The sequence below is a fragment of the Crinia signifera genome, chromosome 6, assembly GCF_055691185.1.
Source record: "Crinia signifera chromosome 6, ASM5569118v1, whole genome shotgun sequence".
Lineage (NCBI taxonomy): Eukaryota > Metazoa > Chordata > Amphibia > Anura > Myobatrachidae > Crinia > Crinia signifera.
The window spans coordinates 294,808,934-294,826,618 of record NC_139222.1 but is presented as its reverse complement, the minus strand read 5'-3'; the positions used below and the strand labels follow the sequence as shown (position 1 = coordinate 294,826,618).

The 17,685-nt window shown below is 32.9% G+C and overlaps 1 protein-coding gene across 6 annotated transcripts in view; it reads left to right on the top strand.

Moving 5' to 3' along the window:
- ENO4 (enolase 4) overlaps positions 1–17,685 on the top strand; it is a 194,885-nt gene that overhangs the window by 45,360 nt on the left and 131,840 nt on the right. For all 6 annotated transcript variants that reach the window (XR_014444683.1, XM_083149950.1, XM_083149951.1 and 3 more), the window contains one exon: positions 3,904–4,031. Coding sequence is in view for 5 of the 6 variants with exons in the window: in XM_083149950.1 (XP_083006076.1) it covers positions 3,904–4,031 (128 nt within the window). In the remaining variant the exon portion in view is untranslated. The remainder of the gene's footprint in view (positions 1–3,903; positions 4,032–17,685) is intronic.

Genomic DNA, 17,685 nt, shown 5'->3' with positions numbered 1-17,685 from the left:
GAACGACACTGATGGCGCTTGGCTCCAATGTTTTGTTTTATGCCTACATTTTTGAGGTATACAGATGTGGAAAGAAAAAGATATCTGTCAGATTACATCCAACAACTGAACCGAACTTTAGGTATAGAATATCTCAGAGCGTATCGAACTCACAAAGTTAATCGTGAGCCCCCGTGCATAAAGGTATCTTTTATGGGGTCACCACCTGTGTTAGGGTCTGGTAGGTCACTGGTGTGCATACCGTACTCACTATTATGTCAAGTGTATGCCTCTCATCAAGGTTTCTTTATCGACTATGGTCACAGTATTTACACGTCTCACTCCACATTCATGTGTCGAGTTCGGTGAGAGAAGAGGATATAACAATGAATGAGCACAGGACCACAATTATATAGGTCTCACTCAACCACCTTCCACCAGATGCGTACCAAACTCACAGGAAAAATAATTACACCGTGTTCATAAAGGTATCTTTTTATCCACCAAGTGTCATAGGTCTGGAGATGAAATAAATGTACTTACAGCACGGTTAGCACAGACATATGCGTAGCAGGTTCTTTACAGATGGACTATCCGGTTTTGCTCGATTCAACTCATATACCTCGGAGCTCCCCTGCTGCTGCTCCCGCCACCATTAGCACAGCATCAGAGACCAGATGGCAGGCCCCACTCGAGGAGGTTCGGGGCGGCTGAGGGGGACTCGGAAGTGCTCGGGAGGTTTGTCCTGCCCCTGCCCTGGTAGGTTTGTCCTACCCCAAGCACTGCCTTGGCTGCAGTGTAATAGATGAAGGGATCTTTGGATAGGACTCAGTTGAGTTGATTCTTCCAGCTGAAGATGTATTAATATTCATATGGTTTCTTAACCTTTCAGGAACCCAAACTTTTGCTATATGTGTATTTCCACTCCTGGTGTCGTACTCAATGACATCTTTGATATCTTCAAATCCATGCCACACGATCTTCACCACAGCTTAGGGCCCCAAGGTGACCACATCCGCCGATTTGCTTTTATGCTCCGATTTCTCTGTTCCGGATTTGCTGTTTGTTTTCCGCCTCTTCGGAGACGGGATTTCTACAATTTTTCCATAAGACTCTACAACATCGGGAATTAATCCTGGGGGTTTGGGATACCATAGAAACACTTGGACAGTGTTATAATTTGCATGTTCCATCTATCTCATATCTATCTATCTCATATCTATCTATCTATCTCATATCAAATCTATCTATCTCATATCTATCTATCTATCTATCTCATATCAATATCATATCTATCTATCTCATATGTATCTATCTATCTCATATCAATATCATATCTATCTATCTCATATCTAATCTATCTATCTATTTATCTATCTATCTATCTATCTATATCTCATATCTATCTATCTCATATCTAATCTATCTATCTCATATCTATCTATCTCATATCTATCTATCTCATATCTATCTATCTATCTCATGTCAATATCATATCTATCTCATATCTATCTATCTATCTATCTATATCTATCTCATATCTATCTATCTCTCTCATATCTATCTATCTATCTCATATCAATATCGTATCTATCTATCTCATATCTATCTATCTCATATCTATCTATCTCATATCAATATCGTATCTATCTCATATCTATATCATATCTATCTCATATCTATCTATCTCATATCTATCTATCTATCTCATATCTATCTATCTCATGTCAATATCATATCTATCTATCTATCTATCTCATATCTATCTATCTCATATCTATCTATCTCATATCAATATCGTATCTATCTCATATCTATATCATATCTATCTATCTCATATCTATCTATCTATCTCATATCTATCTATCTCATGTCAATATCATATCTATCTATCTATCTATCTATCTATCTATCTATCTCATATCTATCTATATCTACCTCATATCTATCTATCTCATATCTATCTATCTCATATCTATCTATCTCATATCTACTGTATCTATCTATCTCATACCTATCTCTCTCATATCTATCTATCTATCTATCTCATATCAATATCGTATCTATCTCATATAAACATCATATCTATCTATCTTATATCTAATCTATCTATCTCATATCTAATCTATCTATCTCATATCTATCTATCTACCTATCTCATATCTATCTATCTATCTCATATCTAATCTATCTATCTCATATCTATCTATCTCATATCTATCTATCTATCTATCTATCTATCTATCTATCTCATATCTATCTATCTATCTCATATCTAATCTATCTATCTCACATCTATCTATCTCATATCAATATCATATCTATCTATCTCCTATCTAATCTATCTCATATCTATCTATCTATATATCTATCTCATATCTATCTCTCTCATATCTATCTATCTATCTCATATCAATATCGTATCTATCTATCTCATATCTATCTATCTATCTATATATCTATCTCATATCTATCTATCTCATATCTATCTATCTCATATCTATCTATCTATCTATCTATCTATCTATCTATCTATCTCATATCTATCTCTCTCTCTCATATCTATCTATCTATCTATCTCATATCTATCTCTCTCATATCTATCTATCTCATATCAATATCGTATCTATCTATCTATCTCATATCTATCTATCTATCTATCTATCTATCTATCTATCTATCTATCTATCTATCTCTCTCATATCTATCTATCTATCTCATATCTATCTATCTCTCTCATATCTATCTATCTATCTATCTCATATCAATATCGTATCTATCTATCTATCTATCTCATATCTATCTATCTAATATTAATATCGTATCTATCTCATATCTATCTCATATCAACATCATATCTATCTATCTATCTGAGCATGGCTGACTTACAGTGGATTCGATATCTTTGATGTCTCTTCTTTAAAGCTTTTGTGATGGCTGATAAGTATTACCTGTATTTTTTTAAAAACTCCACTGCAAGCTAATGGATAACCTTGTTTTCACTATATAAACTATTTTTCTATTTTTGCAATGGTGTGCCAGCCTCTAATTATTCAATATATCTATCTATCTATATATCTATCTATCTATCTATATATCTCATATCTAATCTATCTATCTCATATCTATCTATCTCATATCAATATCATATCTATCTATCTCATATCTAATCTATCTATCTCATATCTATCTATCTATCTATCTATCTATCTATCTATCTATCTATCTATCTATCTATCTATCTATATCTATCTCATATTTATCTATATATCTACCTCATATCTATCTCTCTCATATGTATCTATCTATCTATCTATCTATCTATATCTCATATTTATCTATATATCTACCTCATATCTATCTCTCTCATATGTATCTATCTATCTATCTATCTATCTATCTATCTATCTATCTATCTCATATCAATATCATATCTATCTATCTATCTATCTATCTATCTATCTATCTATCTATCTATCTATCTCCTATATATCTCATATCTATCTATCTATCTCATATATATCTATCTCACATCTATCTATCTATCTACTGTATCTATCTATCTATCTCATATCTATCTCTCATATCTATCTATCTATCTATCTATCTATCTATATCTCTCATATCTATCTATCTATCTATCTATCTATCTATCTATCTCTCATATCTATCTATCTATCTATCTATCTATCTATCGATATCTCTCATATCTATCTATCTCATTTCCAAAGAGTCAACCAGAATAAGGCCCTATGTGTTACTGTGGCGTGACTGTGTAGCGCTGTGCATGTTTTTGTGCTGTTTTTTCTATTATATAATACACAAAATGGTGCAGATATGATGCACAAGCTGCTCCTGCTGAGTATAATGATATGTGGCACACCAGATCTCACCTCTAATCAGATGCATCTTTCTTCTATTTAGTAACTACTATAAGATGAAGAAGGAGAAGGACAGAGTAGCCACTGAGGACATCGCTCCATCCCCCACAATGCCTGGTACATCTCCTGTGATGTCACCCGTGCCCAGGAAGAAGAAGGGAAGCGGAAAAGGTGAGGGGACAGTATGCACTTCCATTACATGACATATGTGATCCAGTTATTATATACTGTATTACATGGTGTAGTCTAGTATGCCCAGGTATTATATATTTAATGGTGTAGTCTAGTATGTCCAGGTATTATATATTACATGGTGTAGTCTAGTATGTCCAGGTATTATATATTACATGGTGTAGTCTAGTATGTCCAGGTATTATATATTACATGGTGTAGTCTAGTATGCCCAGGTATTATATATTACATGGTGTAGTATAGTATAACCAGGTATTATATATTACATGGTGCAGTATAGTATGTCCAGGTATTATATATTACATGGTGTAGTCTAGTATGCCCAGGTATTATATATTACATGGTGTAGTATAGTATAACCAGGTATTATATATTACATGGTGTAGTCTAGTATGTCCAGGTATTATATATTACATGGTGTAGTCTAGTATGTCCAGGTATTATATATTACATGGTGTAGTCTAGTATGCCCAGGTATTATATATTACATGGTGTAGTATAGTATAACCAGGTATTATATATTACATGGTGCAGTATAGTATGTCCAGGTATTATATATTACATGGTGTAGTATAGTATGCCCAGGTATTATATATTACATGGTGCAGTATAGTATGACCAGGTATTATATATTACATGGTGTAGTCTAGTATGCCCAGGTATTATATATTACATGGTGTAGTATAGTATAACCAGGTATTATATATTACATGGTGCAGTATAGTATGTCCAGGTATTATATATTACATGGTGTAGTATAGTATGACCAGGTATTATATATTACATGGTGTAGTATAGTATGCCCAGGTATTATATATTACATGGTGTAGTATAGTATGCCCAGGTATTATATATTACATGGTGTAGTCTAGTATGTCCAGGTATTATATATTACATGGTGTAGTATAGTATAAACAGGTATTATATATTACGTACAACAAGAGGGGGGTATGCAGCGCTCTGTCAATGATCACAATAGTATGTTGTACAATACATATTTATTTATGATAATAAAAATAAAGATGAAAAATGACAATAAAAGACACTTATTGACAATTATGATTAAAAATAAGAATAAAAACAATATGTAGACCTGTCAATAAAGAAATGGTCCTGGTCCAGTGAAACGCGTTGGTGTTTTCCAGGAGCCTTATCCAGACCTGCCAATCACATTCTTTATCCTGCTTAATCATCTGGACCTATTGGGACCAACATTCTTCCCAAGCACAAATGCACTTTAGAGAGGATCCCTTCAACAAACACATCCTGACGGACTGGGACACCTCCAAATAACTTTATGGAGAACCTTTTCCTAAACAAGCACAGCCGCACTTTAGAGAGGAGCCCCACAAGCCTATTCCAACCTTCCAAAGGACCGGGACACCTCCAGCAGCATTACACCTATACTGGACTCCCACTATATCTCTCTCTCCACCCGTGCTGGGACTTTTAGGTGACCAGAGCAGGTTATATATTCCATTTCTTTATTGGCAGGTCTACATATTATTTTTGTATTATTATTTTTAATCATAGTTGTCAATAAGTGTCTTTTATTGTCATTTTTCGTCTTTATTTTTATTATCATAAATATGTATTGTACAACATACTATTGTGATCATTGACAGAGCGCTGCATACCCCCCTCTTGTTGTATTTTCTAAAGGGATCTGACTAATCCCCTCTGCAGCAGCTAAGTTTGAGTAAATAGCCCTGACAAGCGCTCTATACAGTTTACTGTATTTTGTTTATTATATATTACATGGTGTAGTATAGTATGCCCAGGTATTATATTATATATTACATGGTGTAGTATAGTATGCCCAGGTATTATATTATATATTACATGGTGTAGTATAGTATGCCCAAGTATTATATATTACATGGTGTAGTATAGTATGCCCAGGTATTATATTATATATTACATGGTGTAGTATGGTATGCCCAGGTATTATATTATATATTACATGGTGTAGTATAGTATGCCCAGGTATTATATTATATATATTACATGGTGTAGTATAGTATGCCCAAGTATTATATATTACATGGTGTAGTATAGTATGCCCAGGTATTATATTATATATTACATGGTGCAGTATGGTATGCCCAGGTATTATATTATATATTACATGGTGTAGTATAGTATGCCCAGGTATTATATTATATATTACATGGTGTAGTATAGTATGCCCAAGTATTATATATTACATGGTGTAGTATAGTATGCCCAGGTATTATATTATATATTACATGGTGTAGTATAGTATGCCCAGGTATTATATTATATATTACATGGTGTAGTATAGTATGTCCAGGTATTATATATTACATGGTGCAGTATAGTATGACCAGGTATTATATATTACATGGTGTAGTATAGTATGACCAGGTATTATATTATATATTACATGGTGTAGTATAGTATGCCCAAGTATTATATATTACATGGTGTAGTATAGTATGCCCAGGTATTATATTATATATTACATGGTGTAGTATGGTATGCCCAGGTATTATATTATATATTACATGGTGTAGTATAGTATGCCCAGGTATTATATTATATATATTACATGGTGTAGTATAGTATGCCCAAGTATTATATATTACATGGTGTAGTATAGTATGCCCAGGTATTATATTATATATTACATGGTGCAGTATGGTATGCCCAGGTATTATATTATATATTACATGGTGTAGTATAGTATGCCCAGGTATTATATTATATATTACATGGTGTAGTATAGTATGCCCAAGTATTATATATTACATGGTGTAGTATAGTATGCCCAGGTATTATATTATATATTACATGGTGTAGTATAGTATGCCCAGGTATTATATTATATATTACATGGTGTAGTATAGTATGTCCAGGTATTATATATTACATGGTGCAGTATAGTATGACCAGGTATTATATATTACATGGTGTAGTATAGTATGACCAGGTATTATATTATATATTACATGGTGTAGTATAGTATGCCCAAGTATTATATATTACATGGTGTAGTATAGTATGCCCAGGTATCATATTATATATTACATGGTGTAGTATGGTATGCCCAGGTATTATATTATATATTACATGGTGTAGTATAGTATGCCCAAGTATTATATATTACATGGTGTAGTATAGTATGCCCAGGTATTATATTATATATTACATGGTGTAGTATAGTATGCCCAGGTATTATATTATATATTACATGGTGTAGTATAGTATGTCCAGGTATTATATATTACATGGTGCAGTATAGTATGACCAGGTATTATATATTACATGGTGTAGTATAGTATGACCAGGTATTATATATTACATGGTGCAGTATAGTATGTCCAGGTATTATATATTACATGGTGTAGTATAGTATATCCAGGTATTATATATTACATGGTGTAGTATAGTATAACCAGGTATTATATATTACATGGTGCAGTATAGTATGTCCAGGTATTATATATTACATGGTGTAGTATAGTATGTCCAGGTATTATATATTACATGGTGTAGTATAGTATGTCCAGGTATTATATATTACATGGTGTAGTATAGTATGTCCAGGTATTATATATTACATGGTGTAGTATAGTATGCCCAGGTATTATATATTACATGGTGTAGTATAGTATGACCAGGTATTATATATTACATGGTGTAGTATAGTATGTCCAGGTATTATATATTACATGGTGTAGTATAGTATATCCAGGTATTATATATTACATGGTGCAGTATAGTATGACCAGGTATTATATATTACATGGTGTAGTATAGTATGACCAGGTATTATATATTACATGGTGTAGTATAGTATGACCAGGTATTATATATTACATGGTGTAGTATAGTATGCCCAGGTATTATATATTACATGGTGCAGTATAGTATGACCAGGTATTATATTATATGGTGCAGTATAGTATGTCCAGGTATTATATATTACATGGTGCAGTATAGTATGACCAGGTATTATATATTACATGGTGTAGTATAGTATGCCCAGGTATTATATATTACATGGTGCAGTATAGTATGACCAGGTATTATATATTACATGGTGTAGTATAGTATGACCAGGTATTATATATTACATGGTGTAGTATAGTATGCCCAGGTATTATATATTACATGGTGCAGTATAGTATGACCAGGTATTATATTATATGGTGCAGTATAGTGTGACCAGGTATTATATATTACATGGTGTAGTATAGTATGCCCAGGTATTATTTTATATATTACATGGTGTAGTATAGTATGTCCAGGTATTATATATTACATGGTGCAGTATAGTATGACCAGGTATTATATATTACATGGTGTAGTATAGTATGACCAGGTATTATATATTACATGGTGCAGTATAGTATATCCAGGTATTATATATTACATGGTGTAGTATAGTATATCCAGGTATTATATATTACATGGTGTAGTATAGTATAACCAGGTATTATATATTACATGGTGCAGTATAGTATGTCCAGGTATTATATATTACATGGTGTAGTATAGTATGTCCAGGTATTATATATTACATGGTGTAGTATAGTATGTCCAGGTATTATATATTACATGGTGTAGTATAGTATGACCAGGTATTATATATTATATGGTGCAGTATAGTATGACCAGGTATTATATATTACATGGTGTAGTATAGTATGTCCAGGTATTATATATTACATGGTGTAGTATAGTATGCCCAGGTATTATATATTACATGGTGTAGTATAGTATGACCAGGTATTATATATTACATGGTGTAGTATAGTATGTCCAGGTATTATATATTACATGGTGTAGTATAGTATATCCAGGTATTATATATTACATGGTGCAGTATAGTATGACCAGGTATTATATATTACATGGTGTAGTATAGTATGACCAGGTATTATATATTACATGGTGTAGTATAGTATGACCAGGTATTATATATTACATGGTGTAGTATAGTATGCCCAGGTATTATATATTACATGGTGCAGTATAGTATGACCAGGTATTATATATTACATGGTGCAGTATAGTATGTCCAGGTATTATATATTACATGGTGTAGTATAGTATGCCCAGGTATTATATATTACATGGTGCAGTATAGTATGACCAGGTATTATATATTACATGGTGTAGTATAGTATGTCCAGGTATTATATATTACATGGTGCAGTATAGTATGACCAGGTATTATATATTACATGGTGTAGTATAGTATGACCAGGTATTATATATTACATGGTGTAGTATAGTATGACCAGGTATTATATATTACATGGTGCAGTATAGTATGTCCAGGTATTATATATTACATGGTGTAGTATAGTATGACCAGGTATTATATATTACATGGTGTAGTATAGTGTGACCAGGTATTATATTATATGGTGCAGTATAGTATGTCCAGGTATTATATATTACATGGTGCAGTATAGTATGACCAGGTATTATATATTACATGGTGTAGTATAGTATGCCCAGGTATTATATATTACATGGTGCAGTATAGTATGACCAGGTATTATATATTACATGGTGTAGTATAGTATGCCCAGGTATTATATATTACATGGTGCAGTATAGTATGACCAGGTATTATATTATATGGTGCAGTATAGTGTGACCAGGTATTATATATTACATGGTGTAGTATAGTATGCCCAGGTATTATATATTACATGGTGTAGTATAGTATGCCCAAGTATTATATATTACATGGTGTAGTATAGTATGCCCAGGTATTATATATTACATGGTGTAGTATAGTATGACCAGGTATTATATATTCAAAAGAAAAAAGTTTGGTACCGTGTTAGCCAGTTGATAAGAAAAGTTTTATTGTTCCTCAGTGAGAAAAACAAAATAGCAATCTAGCAAATATGATACCTTTTAATGGCTAACAAAAATAAATGTTGTTAAAATGCAAGCTTTCGAGACTTCTTAGGTCTCTTCCTCAGGCATGGTATAACAAGGTGTGTGAAGAACCACATATATATACACAGCAGAGTAGGAACAAGATGTGATAGATGGACATTCTTAAGATCAAAACAAAACAAAATAACAGAATGAGCTTGTAAATTGAGTCCTTAATTGGTTTGTAGATAAGTAGTGTGAAAGTTTTATTGTCTCTAAGTTGATGACAGACCAGAGTTAGAGCTCCGATGCCCTCACTCTCTCTGGGCCAGTCTCCTCAGATGTTGTAGTGGGCCATAAATCCCTCGGATAGATTCAGTCCTGTGTTAAGGGTGTCAAACGTTGTCATTAATTTGTATTCCCAGACCCTCCTGTCTCTTTGTGATTTGAAATTTCCTTTTAGTATAATCACTTTCATATGATCCTGATTGTGTCCTGGGCTGCAGAAATGTTTGGCCACAGGAAAGTGTGTCTTTTTTTCTTTTATTGTGTGGCGATGGGACCTCATCCTTGCCTTAAGTTTTTGTCCTGTTTCTCCAACATACAGACCCCCAATAGGACATTTGGTGCACAGAATCAGGTACACTACATTGGTAGTAGAACATGTGAATGTCCCTGGGATCTTATAGTCCTGTTGTGTGTTGGGGATCCGTACACTGTCTGTAGTGAGGATATGGGCACAGGTTTTGCAGCTCCTTACATTGCAGGGATAGGTTCCTCTTTGTGTAATGGATGGCAGTGAACTTCGGATTATAATATTTTTCAGGTTTGCAGGTTGTCGGTAACATAGTAGTGGAGGGTCTGGGAATATTGTTTTCAGGCGGTCATCTTTGTGTATGATGTGATGTAGTTTTTTTGCAGTTTTTCTTAGCACCTCAAGCTGTGGGTTGTAGGTGACTACCAGGGGTACACGGTTGTTTCTTTCTCTTTCTTTATATTGGAGAAGTTGATTTCTGGGTATCCTGATGGCTCTGATAATCTGATCGTTGATTGATGTGGGATGATATCCCTGATTTAAAAAGGTCCCTTTAAGTTGTTTTAAGTGGACATCTCTATCTGCTGGGCTGGAGCAGATGCGATGATATCTGATGGCCTGGCTGTAGACAATGGATTTTTTGATGTGTTTCGGGTGGAAGCTGTCCCATCTGAGGTATGAAGGCCGATCCATGGGTTTTCGGTATAGGGTTGTCTGTATTGCGTTGTTTTGAATTGTTATAGTGGTGTCAAGGAAGTTTATCTCGGTATATGAGTAATTCATTGTCAGGTTTATTGTTGGATGAAATCTGTTAAATTTTTCATGGAAATGTATGAGTTCTTGTTCAGAATCAGTCCAGATGATCAGGATATCATCGATGTAACGGAAGTAAGCCAAGGGTTTGATTGAGCAGGATGCCAAGAAGTCACTCTCGAGTTTTGCCATGAACAGATTGGCGTATTGCGGTGCCATTTTACTGCCCATGGCGGTCCCGGTGCGCTGTAGAAATATTTCTTTGCCAAAGGAAAAATAATTGTGTGTAAGGATGAATTTTGTAAGCTGTGTTGCAGGACCAGAAGCAATCCCATTGGACTCAAGATATATCTGGCATGCTGTCAGTCCATCTTCATGGGGGATATTGGAATATAGGGATTCCACATCCATGGTGGCAAGGATGGCTCCATTAGGGAGGGGACCTAGGTATTATATATTACATGGTGTAGTATAGTATGACCAGGTATCATATATTACATGGTGCAGTATAGTATGCCCAGGTATTATATATTACATGGTGTAGTATAGTATGCCCAGGTATCATATATTACATGGTGCAGTATAGTATGCCCAGGTATTATATATTACATGGTGCAGTATAGTATGACCAGGTATTATATATTACATGGTGCAGTATAGTATGCCCAGGTATTATATATTACATGGTGCAGTATAGTATGCCCAGGTATTATATTATATATTACATGGTGTAGTATAGTATAACCAGGTATCATATATTACATGGTGCAGTATAGTATGCCCAGGTATTATATATTACATGGTGCAGTATAGTATGACCAGGTATTATATATTACATGGTGCAGTATAGTATGACCAGGTATTATATATTACATGGTGTAGTATAGTATAAACAGGTATTATATTATATGGTGCAGTATAGTATGTCCAGGTATTATATATTACATGGTGTAGTATAGTATGTCCAGGTATTATATATTACATGGTGTAGTATAGTATGCCCAGGTATCATATATTACATGGTGCAGTATAGTATGCCCAGGTATTATATATTACATGGTGCATTATAGTATGACCAGGTATTATATATTACATGGTGCAGTATAGTATGACCAGGTATTATATATTACATGGTGTAGTATAGTATGCCCAGGTATTATATATTACATGGTGCAGTATAGTATGACCAGATATTATATATTACATGGTGTAGTATAGTATAACCAGGTATTATATATTACATGGTGTAGTATAGTATGCCCAGGTATTATATATTACATGGTGTAGTATAGTATAAACAGGTATTATATATTACATGGTGCAGTATAGTATGTCCAGGTATTATATATTACATGGTGTAGTATAGTATGCCCAGGTATTATATATTACATGGTGTAGTATAGTATGCCCAGGTATCATATATTACATGGTGCAGTATAGTATGCCCAGGTATTATATATTACATGGTGCAGTATAGTATGACAAGGTATTATATATTACATGGTGTAGTATAGTATAACCAGGTATTATATATTACATGGTGTAGTATAGTATGACCAGGTATCATATATTACATGGTGCAGTATAGTATGCCCAGGTATTATATATTACATGGTGTAGTATAGTATGCCCAGGTATCATATATTACATGGTGCAGTATAGTATGCCCAGGTATTATATATTACATGGTGCAGTATAGTATGACCAGGTATTATATATTACATGGTGCAGTATAGTATGCCCAGGTATTATATATTACATGGTGCAGTATAGTATGCCCAGGTATTATATTATATATTACATGGTGTAGTATAGTATAACCAGGTATCATATATTACATGGTGCAGTATAGTATGCCCAGGTATTATATATTACATGGTGCAGTATAGTATGACCAGGTATTATATATTACATGGTGCAGTATAGTATGACCAGGTATTATATATTACATGGTGTAGTATAGTATAAACAGGTATTATATTATATGGTGCAGTATAGTATGTCCAGGTATTATATATTACATGGTGTAGTATAGTATGCCCAGGTATCATATATTACATGGTGCAGTATAGTATGCCCAGGTATTATATATTACATGGTGCATTATAGTATGACCAGGTATTATATATTACATGGTGCAGTATAGTATGACCAGGTATTATATATTACATGGTGTAGTATAGTATGCCCAGGTATTATATATTACATGGTGCAGTATAGTATGACCAGATATTATATATTACATGGTGTAGTATAGTATAACCAGGTATTATATATTACATGGTGTAGTATAGTATGCCCAGGTATTATATATTACATGGTGTAGTATAGTATAAACAGGTATTATATATTACATGGTGCAGTATAGTATGTCCAGGTATTATATATTACATGGTGTAGTATAGTATGCCCAGGTATTATATATTACATGGTGTAGTATAGTATGCCCAGGTATCATATATTACATGGTGCAGTATAGTATGCCCAGGTATTATATATTACATGGTGCAGTATAGTATGACCAGGTATTATATATTACATGGTGCAGTATAGTATGCCCAGGTATTATATATTACATGGTGCAGTATAGTATGCCCAGGTATTATATTATATATTACATGGTGTAGTATAGTATAACCAGGTATTATATATTACATGGTGTAGTATAGTATGCCCAGGTATTATATATTACATGGTGCAGTATAGTATGACCAGGTATTATATATTACATGGTGCAGTATAGTATGACCAGGTATTATATATTACATGGTGTAGTATAGTATGCCCAGGTATTATATATTACATGGTGCAGTATAGTATGACCAGGTATTATATATTACATGGTGTAGTATAGTATAACCAGGTATTATATATTACATGGTGTAGTATAGTATGCCCAGGTATTATATATTACATGGTGTAGTATAGTATAAACAGGTATTATATATTACATGGTGCAGTATAGTATGTCCAGGTATTATATACTACATGGTGTAGTATAGTATGCCCAGGTATTATATATTACATGGTGTAGTATAGTATATCCAGGTATTATATATTACATGGTGTAGTATAATATGCCCAGGTATTATATATTACATGGTGTAGTATAGTATGCCCAGGTATTATATATTTCATGGTGCAGTATAGTATGTCCAGGTATTATATATTACATGGTGTAGTATGGTATGACCAGGTATTATATATTACATGGTGTTGTATGGTATGACCAGGTATTATATTATATATTATATGGTGTAGTATAGTATGACCAGGTATTATATATTACATGGTGTAGTATAGTATGACCAGGTATTATATATTACATGGTGCAGTATAGTATGACCAGGTATTATATATTACATGGTGTAGTATAGTATGCCCAGGTATTATATATTACATGGTGTAGTATAGTATGTCCAGGTATTATATACTACATGGTGTAGTATAGTATGCCCAGGTATTATATATTACATGGTGTAGTATAGTATATCCAGGTATTATATATTACATGGTGTAGTATAGTATGCCCAGATATTATATATTACATGGTGCAGTATAGTATGCCCAGGTATTATATATTTCATGGTGCAGTATAGTATGTCCAGGTATTATATATTACATGGTGTAGTATAGTATGCCCAGGTATTATATATTACATGGTGTAGTATAGTATGCCCAGGTATTATATATTACATGGTGTAGTATAGTATGTCCAGGTATTATATATTACATTGTGTAGTATAGTATGTCCAGGTATTATATTATATATTACATGGTGTAGTATAGTATATCCAGGTATTATATATTACATGGTGCGGTATGATATGTCCAGGTTTTATATTATATATTACATGGTGCAGTATAGTATGCCCAGGTATTATATTATATATTACATGGTGTAGTATAGTATAACCAGTTATCATATATTACATGGTGTAGTATAGTATGCCCAGGTATTATATATTACATGGTGTAGTATAGTATGACCAGGTATTATATATTACATGGTGTAGTATAGTATGACCAGGTATTATATATTACATGGTGTAGTATAGTATGCCCAGGTATCATATATTACATGGTGCAGTATAGTATGCCCAGGTATTATATATTACATGGTGCAGTATAGTATGACAAGGTATTATATATTACATGGTGCAGTATAGTATGACCAGGTATTATATATTACATGGTGTAGTATAGTATGCCCAGGTATTATATATTACATGGTGCAGTATAGTATGTCCAGGTATTATATATTACATGGTGTAGTATAGTATAACCAGGTATTATATATTACATGGTGTAGTATAGTATGCCCAGGTATCATATATTACATGGTGCAGTATAGTATGCCCAGGTATTATATATTAAATGGTGCAGTATAGTATGACCAGGTATTATATATTACATGGTGCAGTATAGTATGTCCAGGTATTATATATTACATGGTGCAGTATAGTATGCCCAGGTATTATATATTACATGGTGCAGTATAGTATGCCCAGGTATTATATTATATATTACATGGTGTAGTATAGTATAACCAGGTATTATATATTACATGGTGCAGTATAGTATGCCCAGGTATTATATATTACATGGTGTAGTATAGTATGACCAGGTATTATATATTACATGGTGCAGTATAGTATGACCAGGTATTATATATTACATGGTGTAGTATAGTATGCCCAGGTATTATATATTACATGGTGCAGTATAGTATGACCAGGTATTATATATTACATGGTGTAGTATAGTATAACCAGGTATTATATATTACATGGTGTAGTATAGTATGCCCAGGTATTATATATTACATGGTGTAGTATAGTATAAACAGGTATTATATATTACATGGTGCAGTATAGTATGTCCAGGTATTATATACTACATGGTGTAGTATAGTATGCCCAGGTATTATATATTACATGGTGTAGTATAGTATATCAAGGTATTATATATTACATGGTGTAGTATAATATGCCCAGGTATTATATATTACATGGTGTAGTATAGTATGCCCAGGTATTATATATTTCATGGTGCAGTATAGTATGTCCAGGTATTATATATTACATGGTGTAGTATGGTATGACCAGGTATTATATATTACATGGTGTAGTATGGTATGACCAGGTATTATATTATATATTATATGGTGTAGTATAGTATGACCAGGTATTATATATTACATGGTGTAGTATAGTATGACCAGGTATTATATATTACATGGTGCAGTATAGTATGACCAGGTATTATATATTACATGGTGTAGTATAGTATGCCCAGGTATTATATATTACATGGTGTAGTATAGTATGTCCAGGTATTATATACTACATGGTGTAGTATAGTATGCCCAGGTATTATATATTACATGGTGTAGTATAGTATATCCAGGTATTATATATTACATGGTGTAGTATAGTATGCCCAGATATTATATATTACATGGTGCAGTATAGTATGCCCAGGTATTATATATTTCATGGTGCAGTATAGTATGTCCAGGTATTATATATTACATGGTGTAGTATAGTATGCCCAGGTATTATATATTACATGGTGTAGTATAGTATGCCCAGGTATTATATATTACATGGTGTAGTATAGTATGTCCAGGTATTATATATTACATTGTGTAGTATAGTATGTCCAGGTATTATATTATATATTACATGGTGTAGTATAGTATATCCAGGTATTATATATTACATGGTGCGGTATGATATGTCCAGGTATTATATTATATATTACATGGTGCAGTATAGTATGTCCAGGTATTATATTATATATTACATGGTGCAGTATGGTATGTCCAGGTATTATATTATATATTACATGGTGCAGTATGGTATGTCCAGGTATTATATTATATATTACATGGTGCAGTGTAGTTTGTCCAGGTATTATATTATATATTACATGGTGCAGTATAGTATGTCCAGGTATTATATTATATGGTGCAGTATAGTATGTCCAGGTATTATATTATATATTACATGGTGCAGTATAGTATGTCCAGGTATTGTATTATATATTACATGGTGCAGTATGGTATGTCCAGGTATTATATTATATATTACATGGTGCGGTATGGTTTATCCTGGTATTATATTATATATTACATGGTGCGGTATGGTTTATCCTGGTATTATATTATATATTACATGGTGCAGTATAGTATGTCCAGGTATTATATTATATATTACATGGTGCAGTATGGTATGTCCAGGTATTATATTATATATTACATGGTGCAGTATGGTATGTCCAGGTATTATATTATATATTACATGGTGCAGTATAGTATGTCCAGGTATTATATTATATATTACATGGTGCAGTATAGTATGCCCAGGTATTATATATTACATGGTGTAGTATAGTATGCCCAGGTATCATATATTACATGGTGCAGTATAGTATGCCCAGGTATTATATATTACATGGTGCAGTATAGTATGACCA